The following is a 23204-nucleotide window of genomic DNA, read 5'->3' on the forward strand; positions in this document are numbered from 1 at the left end:
ATTTAGTGCAGAGATAAAATCCCTTCTAGGACTGTAATAGCCATCCCCTAGCAACCTGCCATGAAGATAATGCTAGCTCTTAGTAAGTAATAGCCATTTTAGAGTAAATACAGGAAGTCTAATTTTGCAGAGTATATTTTCTAGTCTAACTTTTTCTCGTTTGCCTTTGAATAAAAAGGGACACAGAAAGCAACTCAAAATAATTCAGGAGCTTGCTAGTTATCTTCACAGCTGTGTTAGACAAGTAAAACCTGACCTAAGTATGAGAGAGATGGGAGGAGGAGCAATCCTTGGAAATCAAGGAAACCTACCTTTTTTTCTTTTTTTTTTTAAGATTTTTATTTTAAGTTATCTCTACACCCAACGTGGGGCTCTAATTCACACCCCTGAGATCAAGAGCCCCATGCTCTTCCAACTGAGCTAGCCACGTGCCCCCAAGGAAATGTACATTTAATCTTGCCACCTTCTAGCTTACACAGTGACCTTTCTCACTTATATTAGCTAGCAAAGTGGATGGGAAATGGATGAAATTCAGTTACAGGGTTCTATTAGCAATAATCGCGCCTCGGATAAACCTCATTGGCTACGATACTGCCACTGCGCAAAGCTAGTTACAGGGTTCTAAAAGCCCAAATCTATTAGTGACTAGGTCTCCAGACTGAAACTTACCTTATTTCAGGTATTCCACAGCTACCACATTTTAACATATTTAGGAAAGCACACAATTAGGATAACCCAATTTGATTTTTTTTGAAAATTCCAAACAATCCAGATGTGGATTATTCAGTTCCTTTGCCTTCCTGCTATTCACATCTTATACATGTGGTTCATGAAGGAAGCTACTTTGCTGTTCTTTAGATTTTTAACCATCTACTATTTCAGAGAATATACAGCCCAAATAAGGCTTCTAAAACAGCCAGTATTTTTCTGAACTATGAACTTCAGTTCTTAGAACACCACTTGTCTACCACACAAATACAGATAAAGACTGGCTATAAGTGGAAACACTTACTCATGTTGGTTTCCTACATTAAAAATATTTATGTTGTCTTACTTTCATAATCAGAGGGGGCAAAAATTCATGTTCTTCACCTAGCAGGTGAAGAGTATTTTCATATACTCTTTTCTTTTACAGTGTTATCCCATGTTTAGCAATCCTGGTATGGTAGCAAATGTATTTTAATTGCAGTTATTAAATAATTCAAAATGTAAAGCCTATTTCCTTGGTGGGTCACTGTTTATGTTATTCCTACCCAAACATAACATATGCTGTAAGTCATTAGTACTAACATTTTAGGTAACCTAACCATTCTTACCTTGCTTCTGCAAATTCCAAACAGATTCCATTTCTGCAAAGAAAAAAAAAAAACAAACCCACAACATTATTTTATACACTAAGTTTTGTAGAGCAAAGCTTAAAGCTATAATTTTCACTTTAAACCTAAAAAACCTAGACTGGGCTAGAGGTAGGGTTGAAATGGCATAGTTCTACTAAATAAGACAACACATTCTTATTTTCTTGGAATTCTCATGAAGTGTCTTTCAGATTGCCTTAAGTTGATAATATAAAGTGAATTATAGGGGCGCCTGGACAGCTCAGTTGGTTAAGTGCCGGACTTCAGCTCAGGCATGATCCCAGGGTCTCGGATCAAGCCCTGCTTCAGGCTCTCTGCTCAGCAGGGAGCCTGCTTCTCCCTCTCGGTTTGTGCTCTCTTTTTGTCAAATAAATAAAATCTTAGAAAAAAAAAGTGAATTACTGACTGAAATTAAACTACCAAGAGAGCAATTCTATCTATACAAATAGTGAAGATACGCTGAAGCATGACATAAAGTGGCACTTTTTGTAACAGCTCACTGTTATTTAAAAAATGAAGTATTTTTTGGCAATCCATCATAACCTAATGGTACCCAAAAGTCTTCTGAATAAAGCCCTCAAATTTGATTAAACATGATGCTTAACAGGCCTTATTAAAATTTTACTTAACTCTTTGCTGTAGGGAAGTGATTGTGTTCTTCAAACCACACCTACTCTTATTTTTAATCCATAAGGTCAAAATGCCAATCCATACCCATTTATTAGTAAACAAATCCTCATCTGCTCTAATTCCACTGAAATGTGATCACAACATGCTTACTTTGATAACTTAGTGAAGAAAATATGCAAATGACCAAACTAGAGTGACATACAGAGAAAAATTCTATCTGAAAGCATTCCAGAAAGCTTCACAGAGGGCTTTTATTTGAAGGTTTGATGAGTAAGACAATAGATGACTACTGTATCACAAGAACCAAAGAACAGGAAAATAGAAATTACAGTATCTTGAAAGGAAATATTCTATTCGGCTTACAATGTAAACAAAGACTACAGAGTAACAGGAATGAACCTAACTATGACTATGGAATAAGTGTTCTTCCCATGGCCATACAACTGTTAATCTGAAGACAAAAAGGAGATTTTCTTCTGTATAACTGGATTTTGTGTAATTGTATTCCATACAATTTATCAGTGGCCAAATATAGTTAAAGAAAAATAAAACAGGAGCTCAGTAAGATAGAATATATCTGGACATGGGTCATAGTAAGGTACAACATAATCTCTCTCCAGGGCTAAAAGTGTAAAATCTCAAATTATTATTTTTTTGTTTTATGTTTATGGATAGAGGCAGAGAAGGGTAGATCACAGTCGTCCTGCTCCCCTCTATCCCTCACCAAATTCACTCTTAAGTTTTGAAAATTTGTCAGAATTTTATGTTTGGAAAAATAGGTTAATTATTCAAACTAATTATACAGATAACACTGCATTCAAGGTATCACAATAAATGCCCAATTAGGGGTGCCTGGGTGGCTCAGTGGGTTAAAACCTCTGCCTTCAGCTCAGGTCATGATCTCAGGGTCCTGGGATTGGAGCCTGCTTTTCCCTCTTTCTCTGCCTGCTTCATTGCTTACTTGTGATCTCTGTCAAATAAATAAATAAAATCTTAAAAAAAAATAAATGCCTGATTAAACAAAACCTGGGAAGTAATACACTAGTTATCACTTGGTCCAAGAGCATAGAAGGACGCTATGGGCTTTCAATCTCTGGACAGGGGCACCTGGGTGGTTCAGTTGGTTAAGCGTCTTCCTTGGGCTAAGGTCATGATCTCAAGTTTTGAGATCAAGCCCCTGCCACTGGGGTCCCTGCTCAGTGGAGAGTCTGCTTCTCCCTCACCCCCGCCCCTCCCCTTGCTTGTGCTCACTTTCGCTGTCAAATAAATAATTAAAAAAAAAAAAAAAAATCACTAGACAGATACCCATCCAAAGATCTCCTAGGTCTAAGGGGAGAGAATTGTGATCAATTTAATCTGGAAAAAAGAAGATAAAGCAGGAAGGTTATTCTAGTCATGACACTCGTATCTATCTCTCTAATTTCTATTAGTTTCAGACAATTAGGAATAGTTGAAATGGTCTTTAGAGCCGTTATCCTAAACATTTCTGTACTTCAGAATGGCTTATTTTAAGAAGTCCAAAGATCAGCCTTTCCTTGGTTGACCAGACTTCAAAAACATTAATCCAACACAAATGTTTTTTTCTTTTAGTCAAAGTACAGAAATCCATTTTCCAACAAATAAATTCCTGAGTTCTGTATGTATTGATTACTCAGTGCTCACTACTGTTAAGTCTGTTTAATGTAAAGATAAATGTGTATTTAGTTATATTATGTTGAAAAAACCGAAACTTTCCCTTTTGACCCACCTATGCTTTAACATTTCCTTTTCTCCTCCCCCATCACGAACCTCAACCTGCCTCTTACCCTGCCATCATTTTTTGGTGCAGGAGATGGGGAGGGACTACACTCAAGAGTCCAGAGAAGTACTTCAGTACTTTTAAATTTTAAAGACAAAATACAACTGTTTGAAACCACCCAAGCTCTTTAATGGATTGAAATCATTTCCTTAGCTTAGTCCTGATTCAGTTTTAGGTTTTAAACATAGATTTTACATGACTTCTGGTAAGAAAGTCTTATTACACTGAAATACGGGCTCTGGAGCAGTGAATTTGATTATGCTTTTTGAGGAAGGTAAAGGGATGTATGACCTAGCTAAAAAATTAGCCATGGCCAACCAAGCTTGTAGCAAGAAATAAATCAACGTTATCTAAATGCTGAACGAGAAATTAATGCAACTCTCCTTCTAGTTATTTAATATTAAATACTTCTATAACTAGTAGCAACTTGATGTCCTTGATTAGAATTTTAAGTTTCTATGGAACTTAACTGAAGATTAGAAAGAAGGGACTAAATCAAATATTGTTTGCATGATTAACAAGAACCTAGTAATAGAGAATATATAGGAAAAGAAAAAATGGTATTTTTGACCTTTTTGAAGTTACAAAACTCCCCATGCAGATTCTAAATACAAAACCAGTGTTTTAACTACCATAAGAGAAGCGGAACAAAGTAAGGCACATTCAACTATACAGTGTCGTAACACAGTCTACTTCTAATACTGCCCTCATCATCTCCCCCAAAATCTTTTACTTCCCAGTTCTTTTTAAAGTTGGATCCCAGCACCCAATTATGCAAATAGTTATTGAGAAATGGCCATAGGAAGTCATGGTTTCTGCTTTGAAAATATACCAAAGTAGGTGATTTTGTTAAAATTCTGCAATTAAGACTGCCACCATCCAAATGTTAAATTTTATCATATAAAATTTTTCAAATATTTAGTTACACAACCTCATCAGGAAAGAAAATTTAATATTCAATTCAATTTTCTAAAGCAGACTACACTTCTACTTCCTACATAGCTCCCTATCACAATGCTCCCTGTAGTAGATGTCCAATAACTTAGAAGTTCTAAATTTCAAATAGTAGTTTAAAAACTACTATTTAGGGTTTAGGGATATAGATGTGAAACCAGAAAGGCTCTAGCTCCGTGAGCTTAGTAGAAGAAACAGCTTTTCTAGATAGAAGTATCAACATGCAAACAAACCTGGGTCATATTCAAGTAGGAGGTATGCTAAAGCAGGGGTCAGCAAACTTGATTTCTACCCATTGCCTGTTTTTGCAAGTCAAGTTTTCTTAAAACAGAGTCACACTCATTTTATATATTAGCCATGGCTGTTTTTGTTTACAAGACAGAATCAAGTAACTAGAATTGCAAGGAGAGACCGACCCCTATTCTGCTACTCAGGGGATAGCACAAAAGCACATACAAAGGAAAATTTCCTATTTAAACCATACAGCTGAAGGGAAGCCACTGAAAATATCTGAGATTATCATACTAAATTATCAGTAATAATTGAGGTAACTGCAGAGTATGGGTGAAGTGATAGCACAGTCATCCCCCTTATGGAGAGAGGTTCCAAGACCCTTCCCCCAACAACAGCGGATGCCTAAAACTGCAAATAGTACCAAACCCTACATATACTATGTTTTCCCCTATACATACATGTCTATGATAAAGTTTAATTTATAAATTAGGCAGAGTAAAAGATTAACAATAAAACAATAAAACACACTGTAAAAAAAGTTATGTTGAGTGTGCTCTCTCTCAAGTGTCTTACTGTACTGTACTTACCATTTTTCTTGTGATGATGTGAGATGAATAGATGCCTAGTGATGAGATGAAGTGAGATGAATGACAATAGGCATTGTGACGTAGCATTAGGCTACTACTGACCTTCTGACGATTCAGAAGGATCATCTGCTTCCAGACCACAGTGACCGTGGGGAACTGAAACCGCGGAAAGCAAAACCACGGATAAGGTGGGACTACTGTACAGAAAAAGAGCCCAGTAAATGTTACTGCAAAAGTGAAGAAATTAGGACAGTTGTATTAGAGATAGAAAGGAAAAAAATGGGTATTTTAGAGACAGGATCCATATAACCTAATCATCAAGGTTTGGAAAAAAATGAATTCAGTGTTATATACAAAGACTAGAGTGATGATGTTGAATATATGTGGTTTGAACTCAGAGTAAAAGCAGTTGAAGTTTTGAGCTTAATACACAGTGACAGAATTGGATGAGATTACTCAGAGGAGTTTGAGTAGCATGAAAGGGAGACTGAAAGAACACCAACATTTGAGAAAAAGAGAATGATACCAGGCAGGTTATGCTGAAGATGTAAAAAGGAGGAAAGTGAGTAGTTATGGAAATGCAAATTAGAGAATTTAGGGAGGGAGTGTTCAACTACGGCAATTCTTATTCAAAGTTAAGACTGTTAACTTTCTAGTCACTCTCTTTTTCCCCTAGCTAGATGTCACTGCCTTGTTCAAGCAGTGGTACCTTATGAACACTTCTGCCGTGTAATCTTTTTTTAAGAGGCTTCTCTCACCCTTAATCGGGTCTCACTTTCTATCTTCTACACCATGGCTATCATTCTCTCCCTCTAAAAATATAAATCTGAAAGGGACCAAAACATTTCAATGGATTCTCACGGTCTACAGAGACTAGATCTGTTCACTTGTATAAAATTTCCAGCATTTGACACAGCTGTACATCAATAAATAAACTGGACAACTAAATTAAAGATTTTTAAACTTGTATCACTCACTTTCCTTGAATCACTCTGAATGACTAGCATGTTCAAATATTATTTCATTTCCTCCACCTAAAAAAGTTATGACTTTCCTTGTACAATAAATAAACCAATTTCCACTTCTTTTTAAAACCTGACTAGCCTTCTCTGACCCTCCCACCCCCCTTAGGAGTTTCTCTATGTTCCACACACATTTTATGTATTTTTCTACAGAGCATTGACACTAGTCATGTACTTCCTTCCATGTATGGTTCCCTATTAGACTGAATTCCTTAAAGACATGAATACTCTCTTTTCATCTACTTATCACAATTGCTTCTCACAGAGCTTGGTGCTATATGTAAATATTTGAACAAAATACTACTCATAAATCAGTCAGGAAGCAAAAATATAACAAAGTAGTATTACGTCCATTGAAACCGATATTCAACCATCTTCAACTTACAAAAACAGCAACTACATACGGTCCAACAAAAAAATTCTGCATTTAATTCTCCGAAGAAAAAGACTAAAGCTAAGGTTAAAGGTTAAACTTGATACCTTTTTTTTTTAAACTTTTAAAATTGAATGATACTATTGTCCCCGTTTAATATTAACATTTAAGGGGCTCCTGGGTGGCTGTTGGTTAAGCATCTGAATCTTGGTTTGCGTTTAGGTCATGATCTCAGGGTGGTGAGATCAAGTCCCACACTGGGCTCTGTGCTGGGCTAAGAGCCTGCTTAAGATTCTTTCTCTCTCTGGCCTTCCCCATCTTCCCTGCCCTCACACACTTCCTCTCTTTACAAAAATAATAATAATAACAATAACAACAACAATAATAAACAATCCTAAAAAATGTTCTGAAAACATTTAAACTTCTTAAAGATTTATTTATCTGAGAGAGCAAACGAGCAAGCATAAGCAGGGGAGGAGGGTTGGAGAGGGACAAGCAGGCTCCCCAACGAGCAGGAAGCCTGATGTGGGGCTTGATCGCAGGACCCTGGGATCATGACCTGAGCTGAAGGCAGACACTTAACCAACTGAGCCACCCATGCACCCCCAAAATATTTAAACATTTTAAAAAGCACATGTCTCAGGGCATGTGGCTGGGTGGCTCTGGATGGCCCAGTCAGTTGGGCGGCCAATTCCTGATTCTGGCTTTGGTCATGATCTCAGGGTCATGGGATTGAGCCCTGTGTCCAGCTCTGTGCTGACAGTCTCCTTGAGATTCTGTCTCCCTTTCCCTTTGCCCCTACTCAAGCACACACTCTATCTAAATATTAAGTTTTTAAAGTCTAAAAACCAAAATAAAAAGCATGTCTCCTCACCAAAAAAGGAAGTCAGTCAAATACAAGGCTAAAAAAGAGGACTGCCACAATTGAGAACCTCCCCCAGGTCAATTTACCACTTGATGCTTCACCCTGTTTTGCTATTCTGATTTCCTTCCTCAACCACTCCATAGTACCTCCCTATTCTTTTGCAAAGACGACTGTCAGAATCTTCTCCCCACCCTTTCCTTTTCCATTTTTGATTATACCAGAGAATTAAAAATTTATCTTTGTTTAAAAAATGTTAGGGGCATCTGCCTGTCTCAGTTGGTGGAGTGCATGACTCTTGGTCTGGGGTTGCGAGTTCTAGCCCCATGCTGGAGGTAAAGATTACTTAAAAATAAAATCCTAGAAAAAAATTTTTTAAAAGTAACCTCTACACCCTAATGTGCAGCTCAAACTCACAAGCCCTAGACTGACTGAAGTAGTTAGAAGTCATCACCTTTTCAGGAGATACTTAAAACTCTTCATTGGATCAATTTCAATCTTATATTCCCAATTTGGAGTTACACCAAACCAGACTAAATAGAACTGTCTGGACCACCTCTAAATATATACATTAGAAACTTGGAATATATACATTATTATGTCTATACATACATATGTGTATATTATTATATATACATATTATATTATTATTATATATATACATAGTATATTATACATATATATGTATATATTATGTCTAAATATATACATTAGAAACTTTTGAGTTCTGGTTCATTTCTACTTCTATGCTTATTCTAATCCAGTTTACTCTGAAGGTAAAATATCAAATTCAAGTTGCTTGGCATAATGAAACTGCTATTACTAAGATAGTAATAGACAATTTCTGCTTTTATAGCATGGGTGGTTCTTTCCTCACTTTCAGGAGGTAAGCTAATAAAATCTGGGAGTTAAATTTTACCTTCTATAAATTCTTTACAAGTTACCTTTCAGACTAATACCAAAGTAAATTCATTACTATTGCACTCATAAAAGCAGACTTAATGAAAAATCAAGCAGCTTAATACAGATGCTAAAATGGTAAGTCACTAGGAAAAAAAAGATCTCACAATCACGTTAAATTGTTACAAACATTCTTTTATGTCCCATATTATAGAGGGGGACAAAAGGATCCTTCCCCATTCTAAGAAATTCAACTAGGGCTGAAACCAAATTCAAATCTTTAGGCACCTGTAGTTAAGATTATGAGAAAGACAGCTGTGATGCTATAAGCAATCACGAAACAGTAATAGTAAAATGCAGTAAAGGTGAAAATACTTGTTCAACATTGTGTTTAAAAAAGAAAATTTAGTATTCAGATGCTTCTGTAAACAAAAGTCCTCTTTCCCCCTTTGATGGATTAACCCATAACTTGTCTCCTGCCTCCTCCTACCCTGTAGAACAACTTCCTCACTCCCAAACCTAAAATCCCCTTTTTAAACTAAGTATTTATCTTCAGATAAGCAAAACATCCATATGACTACAAATACAAATGGGAAAATCTCATTACTCCTCTGCCTAGACTATTCTAAGAGCTCATTAGAAAAATGCCTTCCAACCTGCCTTACAAATTGGTGCCACATTAATCTACCTGAATGCAGGTCTATAATACCAACTCAGTTTTTCAAGCTCTTCAGTAAAATAAAACAAAGGCCGATGTACTATTTTATAAATTTAGAAGCACAGACTTAAGAACAACAAATGATTTTTTTCAAGTACACAGAAATTAGGAACATTTTGGCATTCATCCGTCTCCCGTGCAGTTTAAGTCACTTCCATTCCACAAGCCCATCTCCCTGATACTCAGTGGCTTCCCACCTGCCTCCAGACCGACCTAATGATCTGGCATCAACTTATCTTCTTTCTCTTTATGTCCCCTCACCATAACCAAAGCAGAACCCTTTCACTGTTTACATTTACTCAGAATTCTCCAACTTATCTATTCTTTATTTTCCTCTTATCTGCATTTCCATAAGTCACAAAATCTTCCCCCGTCCATCAAAACTCTTATTAAACGTCCATCAAAACTCTTATTAAACGCTGCTGCCTCCATGAAAACATACCCTGCCTTTACTCTTCCCACCTTTACTCCATTAAAAATTCTCCTTCCACTGAAGTCTTCTATTTATATCTGAATACACTTAAAATCTTGCCTGATAAACTTGTGTACTTTTGCCTCTCCTTAAGCTCTACAAAGAAAAAGACTCAATCTTGCAAAATCTTCCATAACTAAGTGAAGTACTTTGCCTGTAAGTACATAATAAGTGAAAGGAAAACACACACACACACAATTACTGCACAACTGTGTCAGAGAAAAGAAAAAAAGGATTAAGCTGAAGAAAGCTCTCTAGATTTCGAGTTCTCAATCCCAGCAGGCAGTGAGAACCACCTAGTAAGTTAAAATACATTTTAATTCCAAGGTGTAGGCCAGATCTAGTGAATTCAAATCATTTATGCCAATAACCTATAAGTAACAGAGAAACAAATTTTTAAAGTTTTATACTGTAGCGCCTGGTGTCCCCTCAAGTATATTTTATACTAGATAACTGCCATGCTGACTCACTTCAACCATCAAGAATTACACCTTATTTTATTCATCTCCCCTTCCATCTCTACATGCTGGATAAAATTTACCATATCAAATTATTTTTTCATGAATACTACAAAAATACAAGCATTCTGAATGCTTGATAACCTTCAGCACAGTTTTAGGCAAGATATATCAACCCGGTTTAAACACTGACCAAACACACAACTCACATCAACCTACCTTATTTCAACAGATTTGGCTTCAAATGACTTTTCTGAGTCAAATAACTTCAAATGACCATTTCAAAATCAAAGATTCACCTCAAAAAGTTAGGGTCTACTAAATGCTTTAAAGGAGGCAACAGCTGTCTGTCCAGTACGTGCATTAAAATCTATCACTCTAACACAATGGAAGTATCAATGAGCAAAATGTTAGGTACCTGGAATTTGCTCTTGACAGTCCTACCAAAGAAACTCTGAAGGTAGATAGGTTAAATAAGAATGACTAAGCTTTTTAAATGTTCAGGCTGGACGATGGGTACTTTGGGGTTCATTATAGTTTCCACTTTTGAATATAAATTTTTTCATGGCCAATTTAAAAAGGTAACACTTTAAAGTTCACCCCTTAAGTGCCACTTGAGAAAAATAGAAAACAGGACCCATGTCTCACCATACATATTAATACTACTATGTAATGGTACAATATTCCTCCAGATAATATAAAGATTAATCCTCCTGTTTCTTAAGGAAAAGTTAATAGCATAACATGTATCATAAGCTAAAAGAAAAATCCCAAGAGTTATAATTCCCACCAATCCCTTTTTTATGCCTCATGTATCTATCTTTATTTCATATCCTCAAATGTACTGAACATACTTCCAAGGCTGCAAGTAATTAATGTTTAATCTAAAAAATGCACCATTCCTACTGAACTTACTAAGCACCCTCTTACCTACTATTTCCAAATAAAGTTGTTGAAGAACTTATTTTTGAAGTTAGGAGGTATGCATAAGAACTTCTATTCCTGAGCCTAACTAACTTTGTAAGTGATCGCCTTTGAACGTTTAAAGAGAAGACTACGCTAAAGGACCAAAAAAAATACAGGTGCTCTTTTAAAGGATATTCCAGTAAGCACAACTGATTACCTTCTTTAGAGTTTAACTTAAAAAAAAAAAAAAAAAAAAAAAAAAGGCAAGCCAGAACTTCAGATCTTTAAAAGGCTGTAATTCAAAACAAATTCAAAGAAAAGAGAAATTAGTGACCTAATGAACCAATCCACATTTGGCAGTAATACAAAGAAACTGCCACTTTAGGAACTAACTGAACTGAATGTTATCCATTGTTGGGGGGAGGGGGGATGCAGCAACAACACAATCAATACCAATTTAATCTCAGTAATATTCAACTACAAAACTCAAATTGATGCACTTCACTAAAGCAAATCATTCGTTAATATTAGCAAAATTAAATATAACTGCATCCATGTAGGGGCATTTAGCTCATCTAAATACCACTGATTTCATGTCTAGTTAGCCTACCTATATGGAAAATGCATACAGAATACCTAGAAATAAATTGGAGTTAATACTCCCATTTAAAAAGGCTTACAAGGGGGGCGCCTGGGTGGCTCAGTTGGTTGGACAACTGCCTTCAGCTCAGGTCACGATCCTGGAGTCCTGGGATGGAGTACCACATCGGGCTCCCAGCTCCATTGGGAGTCGGCTTCTCCCTCTGACCTCCTCACTCATGTTATCTCTCACTGTCTGTCTCTCAAATAAATAAATAAATAAATAAATAAAATAAAATAAAATAAAAAGGCTTACAAGGGGCGCCTGGGTGGTTCAGTGGGTTATATTCCGCTCGGGTCATGATCCCAGGGTCCTGGGATCGAACCCCGTGTCAGGCTCTCTGCTCAGCAAGGAGCCTGCTTCCTCCTCTCTGCCTGCCTGCCTGCCTCTCTGCCTACTTGTGATCTCTGTCAAATAAATAAATAAAATCTTTAAAAAAATAAAAAATAAAAAGGCTTACAATTCACAATAAAAATCTATGTAAAACTAGGAGCCACTTAATGGAACAACTTGTCCCAGACTTTTTCACAGGCTGTGGAAGAAAACCAGATATCCTCTCAGGTTCACATAATGACCACCAATACAAAATACTCAGGTAAAGATTTTCCCAGTAAAGGTCTCTGGAGGGCCGATGGCACAGAAGATACCACCAGAAACGCCAACTCCCCCAGCAGAATTTAACTTATAATTAACCACAAGTCTTAAGAAACTATGCAATTTTTTTTGTCTTAACTTTCCTAAAAACACCCACTTCTTGGTCAATTCATTTATTTCCAAACAGCAGTGCTGGAGAAAAAAGTGAAGACAGGTAATTTTATCTGCCAGGATTTCTACTCCTAAACTCCCATAAGGCAATACTACTACTTACTCCCATTTTTTAAAAAGAAGAAAAATAGTAAATGGACATCTGTTCATTTTACTAATGTCTTCCAGTTTGCAGATAAGGTAAGGTATGCAGAGGCGGCAAATTTGCTTAAAAGTCACATAAATAGCTTTGTTATTCATCTCCGAGGCAGTGATTCTTCCAGGGAGAATATGGCAATTACCTCATCCCCACTTATGCTGCCCCTTCCTTGAAGTTCCAGGTCACTGCCTAAATGAGCCAATACTAAAAATGGGAATGTGCAGCATATCTTAGGTGTGTGTATGCACACACGGGGTATAGATTTCTGTTAGGGGAGGAGGGGAATATGGAAATGGAAGACTGAAAACTACTGTTCTCAAAAGTATCAAGGTTGTAAACATCATTCACTAAGCCTTGTTATTTGCTGTAGGTATTTAAATAAGTTATGCCATACAGCAGATTTTTAAGACACAAATAGCGGCAGAGCCAGATAAGCACCGGACTCTGGATTTCAGCGCAAATAATGACCTCAGGGTCCTGCTAAGCCCAGAGGTGGACTCCCTGCAGGGAGTCTGTGTATCTCCCTCTCCCTCTGCCCCTCCCTACCCGTGCTCTCTCTCTGAAATAAATTAATTTTAATTTAAAATAAGACACCAGGGGCGCCTGGGTGGCTCAGTGGGTTGAGCCCCTGCCTTCGGCTCAGGTCATGATCTCAGGGTCCTGGGATCAAGTCCCGCGTCGGGCTCTCTGCTCGGCAGGGAGCCTGCTACCCCCCCCCCCCGGCTGCCTCTCCGTCTACTTGTGATTTCTGTCAAATTAATAAATAAAATCTTTAAAAAAAATAAGTAAAATAAGACACCAAGAAACCATATTCTAAAAAAAGTTATGGGCATGAACTTGAAAGATATCTGATTCCTTTTTTAAACACAGGCTTCAGGGCTATGAAAAGTACAGACTCCAAGTGCCTGGTTCTACAATGCTAACTGGGCTTGCTGTTGCAGTTATCAAAATTACTTTCCAGTTACCATTCAGCACCCATTATTCCTTTGTGTAAAAGAAAAACTAGTTTGCCACTCCATCTTTTTGGACTCCTCCTCAAAAACACTGCTCCTACACATTTTACACATATTAGAACTATCAAGTGAGCTCACTAATAAAGAAGCGTTATGATATAAAAAGCAAAGGAGAGGGAGCATCTGTTCAAAGAAAAATTTAAAAAACAACCCAAGAGAAAATATGTCATCCCTTTAGGCACAACCCCACCCTTCTTCACTCTTTGAACTAAGTGTAGGAAGTCAAATACACTGTGTATATATGTATATGTGTGTATATATATATATTTTTTTAAATGCTTTTAAGTTTAAAAAAATTTTTTTTCTTCAAAATAGTACTATTGCCAAAGACTCTGAATTAGTTTATCAGCAGCTTTATCCACTGTTATTGTCAACTTAGTTCACAAATTCTTCAAGAATCTCCTAGTAATTTCCAAAATTCACCCTTAATACACCAGCTAATAAATATAAGTTAAATCGACCAGTAAGAATCTTTATATAAGAAAAAACGAGTTACCTTTAGTGTGATATACAATAGCAGCCCTCAGGTCAAAAGAACCCCAGCTATCATTTCTTTCTAGGCCTCTCTGGTATCTCTGTTCTTTGGCGGAGCCTAACAAAGTGTTCGTAGGAGACGCCAGAGGATTTTGATTTTCTATCTCGTAGTCCTTTGAGAGAAACACTAAAGCACCTTGACTACTGGTGTCTGCTTTTTGCAGGTCACCTATATGACTGGGTTCCAAGGATAAGGCTCCACTCTCACTAGTAGTCCCAGATTTTAGAATGCTACCCAGAACTTGAGGACTAGTCCGTTTTTCCAGCTCATAAGCCTTGGGAAACACAGGATGCTCAGTTCCTGAGGGGATTATTTCAGCACCCTGTGAAACCAAAGTGGCAGGATATTCCCCTTGAAATGTCACCTCCATCACTTTATGATCTGATGACTTCCCAATAACAGTCTCAGGGCCAGCACTGGGCTCATTTATAAATGATAAACCCCACTGATTCTGGAAGATATCCCCCAGGTTTTGCTGATCTGTTTGAGAGGGCAGATCCACTTGTGCTGTGCTCAACAGCACAGTTTGCATATTTGAAGGATAGATAAAAAGGCTAGATTTAATTTGTTCAACAGCTGCTGAAGTCAGACTCATGTCCTGGAGAACTGAATCAGTCCCAGAAGAGATGGGTGTTAGAGTATTAGCAGCAGTAGTTAGCAGTGGCTGACCCCCTGGAGAATACACACTTGCATCAGTCCCTGCTAAAACAGGCCCATTAGAAAAGTTGGCCGAAGTAACAGATTTCAGCGCTGACATAGGGACCTGGGATAACCGACTTGAAGATTGGGTCTGAGTTTCCCCAGTAGATGATGAAGAGGATGAAGATGAAGATGGCGACACGGAAGAATTCTGTACAGTTTTGTTGAGGTTTTCCTTAACTTTGCTTGCATAACTTATTTTAGGAACTATTTTAGCGCTGCTATTGTCCACTGGAAAAACTGGGGGTGGTTTAAATAGGGTCCACGAGTCCTCTTTGGAGGTAACAGCAGAAGCATGCTTTCCTTTGGGCCGATCATCAAACTTTTTGCTGCTCACACCAGGTTTAATATCAGAGCCTTTCCGCAGCGTATCACCCACAGCAGGTTTTCCTCGATTTGTTCCTCCAGGCCCAGTTTCATACTTCCAAATGGGCTTCGAACCATCTACTCGATTTCCCTTTTGTTCACTGTAGTCAGGCTTGAAAGTTTCAAGTCCCTGTTTTAAGGATGGGACACTGGTCTCTTGTTGCATTATTTTGTCCTGAACTAAATTAAGGTTTTCACAACCCTTGGCACTATTGCGCCTAGCTTTCCTTTTTTTAGGAGTGGTATATCCACTCTCAGATCCACTACCATCGTTATCTGCTCCTTTGCCCATATAACCATTAGTAATATAACCAGAATTATTTGTTACAACACCATTTGGAATTGCTACTGTATCAGTCTTGTCTACAGACTGGTTCTCTCCAGATTTATTTTCATAAGATTTCCCATTCTTTTTGTCCATACTGTTTTTCTGCATGAAATTCCTGGTTTTAATTCCTGCTTTCCCAAAGGTGCTGGCCTTTACAGTCTGCTTCAGATTAGTGTCTACAACTTGTTGGTTGCCATTGAGGACCCTGGAAATAGGGCTGGTAGCTTCATCAGAACCCAGGCTCTTTAAAGATATTTCTCTTTCTCCAGCATTACCATTTAGTTCACCATAGCCTAGAGGGGGGAAAAAAATTTTTTTAAAAAAACAATTACAATATACAGATTACAACAGTCTAACTTTTTTAAAAAAGATTTTATTTGACAGACAGAAATCACAAGTATGCAGAGAGGTAGGCAGAGAGAGAGATAGAGAGGAAGAGAAGCAGGCTTCCCGCTGAGCACAGAGCCCAATGAGGGGCTTGATCCCAGGACCCTGGGATCATGACCTGAACTGAAGGCAGAGGCTTTAACCCACTGAGCCACCCAGGCACACCAATAGTACCTAACATTTAAAGACATTATGCTATGAACATTAGCTTGACTATCTGTTATTATTTCACAACTACGAGAAAACACTTGTGAGCCCCATGAAGTCTAGCAAGCAAGAGACTGAACTAAGCTGGAATTCAAACCAAAGTCTGAGTTCAGGAAGAACAAGACCTCTTAAGCTGTATGCCATACTCTCTCAGAATCAACTTTCCCATTGTTCTCACAGGCTGTTGTAAAATTTCCTTTACAATTAAGAGCAGAGCTACCCTCTGGGCAAAAATCAAGTTATGTTGATACATTAATTGTATATTAGAGTAGAATTAAAAAATCTCTTTCTAGGGCCACCTGGGTGGCTCAGTCAGTTAAACATCTGCCTTAACTCAGGTCCTGATCTCAGGGTCCTGGGATTGAGCCCCACATCATCAGGCTCCTTGTTCAGCATGAAGTAGGTTTCTCCCTCCGACAACTAACTGTCTACCCCTCCCCGCTGCTCGTGCTCTCTTGCTCTCTCTCAAATAAGTAAAATCTTAAAAAAAAAATCCCTTTCTATGAACCCATAAATGGCTGGTACACCATAAGCAGTTTCTACTGCATTCTGCTGAAGAAAAATCTACTACCTGTGAACTTTTTCTACAGTAGTCTTGAATTTAATATTTCCCAGACATTAGATCATACTATTTATGTATGAAACCAAAATACCTATGTACCAATGTTTCTAACTCTTTTAAGATACATTTTTTTCATTTTACATCTGGGTAAGAAGACTCTCAGAGAAATTAACTTGCCCAAGTCACAAAGTAAAGAACTGGAAATGTGAACTACAGTTTACCCAACATAGTTTCCCATTACTATGTAATACTGCCTACAAGTGATGCAATATTATTTACTAACAAAATTACAATGAAAGTTATTTAATTTATTTAAAGATTTTATTTATTTGACAGAGAGCTACAGCTAGAAGGAACACAAGCAGGCGAGTGGGCGAGGAAGAAGCAGGCTTCCCAATGAGCAAGAAGCCTAATGTGGGGCTTGTTCCCAGAACCCTCATCATGACCTGAGCCAAAGACAGACATCTAATGACAGAGCCACCCAGGCACCTTAAAAAGTATTTAACTTTAAAACGTGTCATGGTGTTCAAGTTTCAGACTTTCAACTGCCATAAACAGTTTATTACTATATGTTATTCAACTAGGCTAAACAACAGTTTTTTCCCATTTCCTTACCAGTTTAAACAGTGGTATTAGTTATCTACCTTTCTATGAAAAGTTCCCAAAAGTATTTTGAGGTCAAGTAATTAGAAACAGATACGTAACAGAAGGATGCACACAAATTCATTTAAGGGAGTTTTTCAAGGGACTGGGGCGGGGCATCCAATCAATACCAAGTAATTTGCTTTTGTCACTTTTATTCACTCGTTCTTGTGGGTCTTTAGCCTGTGAAGGCTAAAAGGAATGTGAGCTGTATATTCTTGTTTTGAAATTGTTTTAATTCCCAATACAGTAAACATCAATAGATACATAACCCACAGTAAAAGCTCTTTGTGAATTTTAAAAGCATAAGGGATCTAAGGTTTTTTGGGGTTTTTTTGTTTTGTTTTAAACAAGTGTGAGAACCATTGTTTTAAAATAATTTGATGTGGAATAGAACAATCTGGGAAGATGCACAACAGGATTTACTGTAATTTTAAGGCACTCATTTCGTATCAGAGAAAAAACGATTATGATGCTACGAATGAACAAACAAAAGCATTTTCTCCCACTGTATTAACTTTCAGAAAATAACTCACGACTATAATCGTTCCTAAGATGCAGTGGCACAAAATCTGTACCACAAAACAATTTATTTTGTTAAAGCTCTTTTGCAGAGTTGTATTTAAATTTTGACTGCTGAAAGTGATTTTAGGATAGCCAATCAAATCAAATTTTTGGTGGTAAAATTCTAACTATGAAACTACTAGTAAAGAAGAGACCATTCCTTGGAATGTTTTCTGAAAGTTTCTTTTTTTTTTTTTCTTTAGAAAAGCAGCAAGTTCCTAAATAGAGGCTCTCATTGTTTTTAACAGATCCAAGTTTACCTGTGTACCCCTAGACTAAAACCAAATAAACCAAACAAACAAAAACACTACATACACCATTTCATGCTAACAGGCTAAACAAAGGTTTTGTACTCTAGGGCCTATTAGTCATAACTTTCTCAAAGGTAAGCAGTTTTAAGAAAAAAAAAATTCCAATGTCCAAACTAACCTGGACCAAAGCCAGGACTTTTAAGTGAACCGGAATAGTTTTTCCTGAAATTACTAATATTTAGTGGTTCCAATATCAGTAATCACCTAACAATTTAATAACAGCTCAAAAACCACCATACTTCCACCCCCAAGTTTTAGTAACAAAAACCTTTCTCATTTAACTGAAGTTTTTTTCCAGGAGCACCTGGGTGGTTCAGTCAAGCATCTGCCTTATGCTCAGGTCATGATCTCAGAGCCCTGGTCTAGCGGGAAGACTGCTTCTCCCTCTCCCTCAGCACCACCCCCCCAACCCCATCACGCTCTCTTTCTCTGTCAAATAAAGTCTTTAAAATTTTTTTCTATAGAAACTTACACAAAGTGTAGAAGAGGCATTTTCTTTTAAAAACTTAGGTATTTAAGAAAAAATGCAAATACCACAGAATTACTGAGGGAAATCAAAGGGCTCTTTGCACTTTCACTATTCAGGTTTGCCATGCTAAAGTATCTAACCCTATTTCAAATGGACTCTGCAAAACTTCAGTCCTAATAAATCTAGCTTTTGGATTAGAAACCCAAATTACTGAACACATTTGGCCCTCTCTTGCGCCCTCTTCTGGTAAAAGAAAACGGGTTCCTCTTTATAGGTTTGTGGGTAATGGGTCATAAAAGCCCACTTCAACATATTACAGACACATTTCAAAAATGCTCGGTTTTCTTAGTAAATTAGCATTACACACATTGACGCCACAGTACCGTGACCAGGCCACACATGGAAAACTGTTCATCCCAAATTGTTTACATTCTCTCAAAATCGCTAAATCCAGTTTCCCCTCTTTATCCTCTTCCTGGATTAGACATACTACTTTGAAGAACGCCGGGGGCTGAATGGTTCAGTGGTGGGGTATATTAATACCTGACCAACTAAATAAAATTTTCCAATCTGAACAGTAATACTGCTTTATATTCCAAGCAACCACAATAAAGATTTTCTTTTCTCTAAATTGAAAAAGACCTAAGGTTAAAACATTTAGTGATGTATACCTTCTGATAGTTTTCAAACTGTTCCAAACCCGTTAAGATTAATTCCCAATACATATATATGTTCATTTCTACTGCACACCTGATGTCCCTACCCCCCAAAGTGGAAAATCTGGCATTCCAATTTCAGTCTTCAAATTACATTAAATCTTCAACAGAACAGTAATTTTTCTCCAGCTCTCAGTAACTGTTTGTATCACATCTGATATGCTGGGTTTAACATCCATTTTCTTACCATTCCCTTCATTTCTCTTCCAATTTATAAAGAACCTTTAATTTGTAAAAATCTGCCTAGTCACAAACTTTTAAAGTTCATTTCTTCTCAAATGTTGTCTAAAATGACTTTTACCCTCAATTTAACATTGTTCAAATCAAGAGTTTGGGGCTCGGCATCAATTTGAAAATAGGAAAACACCTTTCCTTTTTACAGGGGAAAAGCCTCGTCCAAAGCAAGATGGTAGTGAACCAACCGCATGGATGAACCACCTCGTTTCTCCTTTAAGGACAAGTAACAGGGGTCAAAAAAAACCTCGCCCGCTACCCCATCCAATCATTTTTCTAATCTCGCTCCTCAAAAATCACTACCCAAGCCCAGAAAAATGCTGGGGGGCTTGAAAAAGCTAAACAAGCTTTTTTTGTAAAAAAAAAAAAAAAAAAAAAATAAGCTGTTAGGAGGAAAGGGCCCAAGTGAAAGCCTGAGAGGCGGAGTCGTGAGCGAACCTGGCAGGAGACGAGGTTCCTGTGGCAGAGAAACTCGTGACCGGGGAGCCTGGTTCCCGCTGGGTACCCCACCCGGCCTTCAGGCACCGCCTCTACCCAAAATGTACCCCCCCCCCCAGCCCTCCTGCCCCAAGGAGCGCCGCGGCCGCCGCCCGCGGCCTCCTGCTCCTGGCTCCACTTCGAGGCCGGCTCCTCTCCCGGACCGCCCGCGCCTCCCGCCGCACCCGGGAGCGGGAAACGCGGCCGCCGGCGCGCGGGGCCCGGTGAAGGCCGCTCCCCTCGTGGCCGCTTCCCTCCCCCACCCCAACCGCCCCCGCCCCTCACCCCAGGGACCCGCCCGGGGCCGCGCGGCCGCCACCGGGTTACACAACCCGGCCGGCGACGGGGGGAGGGGCGGCCACGGGCCGGGGGCGACGGCGCCCCCGCAGTGCGGGGGGGCAAGGCGGCCGCGGGTAGGGATCCCGAGCCCCCCAGCTCCGCCGCGCCGAGCCCCCTCGACACCCTTCCCCCTCCGCTCCTGGGCCGGAGTCGGTGACAGGAATCGGCTTCCAACATGGCGGACAGGAAGCGGCCCCGCGAGGAGGAGAGAACATTCCAGCCGCGCCGGCTCTGGGGGGAGCGGGCCCGGGGCGCCGGCCTCGCGAGGAGCCGTAAGGGTAGACTGCGGGGTCCGCTGCCCAAGAGGGGCGTCTAGAGGTGCAAATGACTCGAGAGGCGAGGGGTCCCGGCCGCCCCCCCAGACAGGAACCCCAAGGCCACAGGTGGGCTTGGGGTGGCGAGTGAGGGAGGACACTTCCTCAATTCTGCCCACCTACCCTCGCCTCGCCGCCTGCAAAAGGGTCTCGCGACACCACCCAAGTCGGGATTCGCTAGGCCTTCTTGAGCTACACCCCGAAGGCTTCTGGTGGGGGGAGCTGTGGTCACCCCAACTCAGAGCCACCAGATTAAGGTTCCTTTGGGGCCTCAGGAAGGTAAACGGGAAAGGAATAGTAAGGCTAGACTTCTAAGGCCGACCCTCCGGGTCTCCCTCCAGCCCGGGCGGGGGCCGGGAAGGTCACACTGGCCTGGTTGGGCCTCTCCCGTGCTGAGGGGAAGGAGAGGGCGCTGCAAACCCCGCGGCCCAGCCCGGGCTTTGGGAGAATGGAAGGGGGCTTCCCCAGACCCGCAGGTCACAGAGACACAGACGTGCACACACACACACACACGCACACCACTCCGACCGCGTCCGCGCTTTCCACATCCAGCCCCACCCCCATCTCCCCTACCCCCCACCCTCACTCCCCTTCCCCCACTCGTCCTCCCTCCCAGACCTGTTTTCTTCTTCGGCGTTTCCTGGTGCTGCTGGAGGGCGTGTTTCTGCTCATGTTTCAGCGCCTTCGGCTGGGCCTTGGGGCTGCCCTCGGCTCCATGCTGCAGGTATTGGTGAGGCTGCTGGTGATGGTGGTGGTGATGGTGGTTGTGGCTGTGGTTGTAGAAATAATAATGGTGGTGGTGATGCGGCTGCTGCTGCTGCTGCTGCTGCTGGGGGTGATGGTGCGGATGGTGGTGGCTGTGATGGTGCTGAGGCTGTGGCTGGCCGGGCTTCTCCTCCATTGAAAGCGGCTGGGACTCCCTGGCTGAGGCTGCGGGTTGCTGCACCGTCAGGATCTGAGACTGCTTCTCGGGGCTCACTCAGTATATCTGAGCGCGTCTAGCCAGCGCACTGGTTAACCGAGCGATCCTGCGAGATTGGCAGCGACGCTCCAGCAATCAGGAGCCACGCTGGGCCACAGGCCCCGCCCCTAGCCCAAATCCTCTTTCCTTCCCCTTCGCCACAGCCTCCTGGCCAACGCCACTTACCCTGTGCAACCTCACAGGGCCGGGCCTTCAACGTCAGCACTATGGCTCTCTCTTCTGTCGCTTTCTCTCCTTCACCGCGCAGTCTGCGAACGGCACTTTCTACACTCCTTACCCGCAAGCAAACTCACGTCGAGTGTAGCAGATTCCACTGGCGATTCCACTGGCAATTCCACTGGCTCGTGGAGCCATCTGTTTGGTTTTGCACCTCCTAGAATCTGCTGGCTTTTTTTTTTTTTTTTAAATCCTTTTCCGGGTAACCAGAGGAGAAGCTCAGTTCCCTTAACCCTGAGACCACTAAAGGGGCAATACAAAAAGAGGAAATAAATACATTTTTTTTTTAAGAACACAAGCGCTTCACAATCCCATAGATCATTTTGTATTCTGGATTCATTTTGCTTTGTATTCATATGCTAATCTCTTCCTTTCCACGAAGGGATTATAGGGTTCCACAATGGGGTATCTGTGTAATTTTCTAAAAGGGCACAAAGGGTTTAAATCATTGTTTCTTTGTAGTTGGAGGCAAGGGAGAGCGGGAGGAATGAAAATCTACAATCTACAGTGAAGTAGTTTTGTTGTTGTTGAGATGTTGTTGTTGTTGTTGTTGTTGTTAACCCAGGTGAGGTCAACTGTAAAACCAAGAAAAATTGTAGAATATGAAGTTTCAAGAGCGAAAGGGCACTTTAAAAGTTACTAAGTTAAAATATTTTTGCATGTATGGAAAATAATGGAATTTAAATACTCTTGCTCTTGTAATGTTGGTTTAATTTATCCTGCATTATCACATCACAGCCTGATTTTTTAAAAGCAAATGTTAGGAACATTTTGAGTGAGAGTGATTACTCAGGAAGGAAGAGAAGGGTTGTGTTGGGGAGGGGCACAGAGGTACCCTTTGAAAATATTTTATTTCTTGAGCTAGATAGTAATGACACATGTATTTGCTTTAGAATTACTTTTTTTTTTTAAGATTTTATTCATTTATTTGACAGACAGCTATCACAAGTAGGCAGAGAGACAGACAGAGAGGAGGAAGCAGGCTCCCTGCTGAGCAGAGAGCCCGATGTGGGGCTCCATCCCATGATCC

General features: G+C 40.0%; 1 protein-coding gene and 1 pseudogene across 1 annotated transcript in view; both read right to left on the reverse strand.

Moving 5' to 3' along the window:
• The window catches only part of NUFIP2 (nuclear FMR1 interacting protein 2), a 30597-nt gene extending 8611 nt beyond the window's left edge, over positions 1 to 21986 (reverse strand). Inside the window, exons 1-3 of the mRNA XM_045070303.1 lie at positions 21595 to 21986; positions 14323 to 16047; positions 1317 to 1349 (exon numbers count right to left, since the gene is read on the reverse strand). Of these exons, the coding sequence (XP_044926238.1) occupies positions 1317 to 1349; positions 14323 to 16047; positions 21595 to 21877 (2041 nt within the window). The 5' untranslated portion in view covers positions 21878 to 21986. The remainder of the gene's footprint in view (positions 1 to 1316; positions 1350 to 14322; positions 16048 to 21594) is intronic.
• On the reverse strand, positions 432 to 609 carry LOC123389214 (annotated as a pseudogene).
• Positions 21987 to 23204: the final 1218 nt, after the last annotated feature.

Source organism: Mustela putorius, unplaced genomic scaffold, assembly GCF_011764305.1.
Source record: "Mustela putorius furo isolate JIRA1106 unplaced genomic scaffold, ASM1176430v1.1 tig00003962_pilon_pilon_pilon, whole genome shotgun sequence".
In the NCBI taxonomy this organism is placed as follows: Eukaryota; Metazoa; Chordata; class Mammalia; order Carnivora; family Mustelidae; genus Mustela; species Mustela putorius.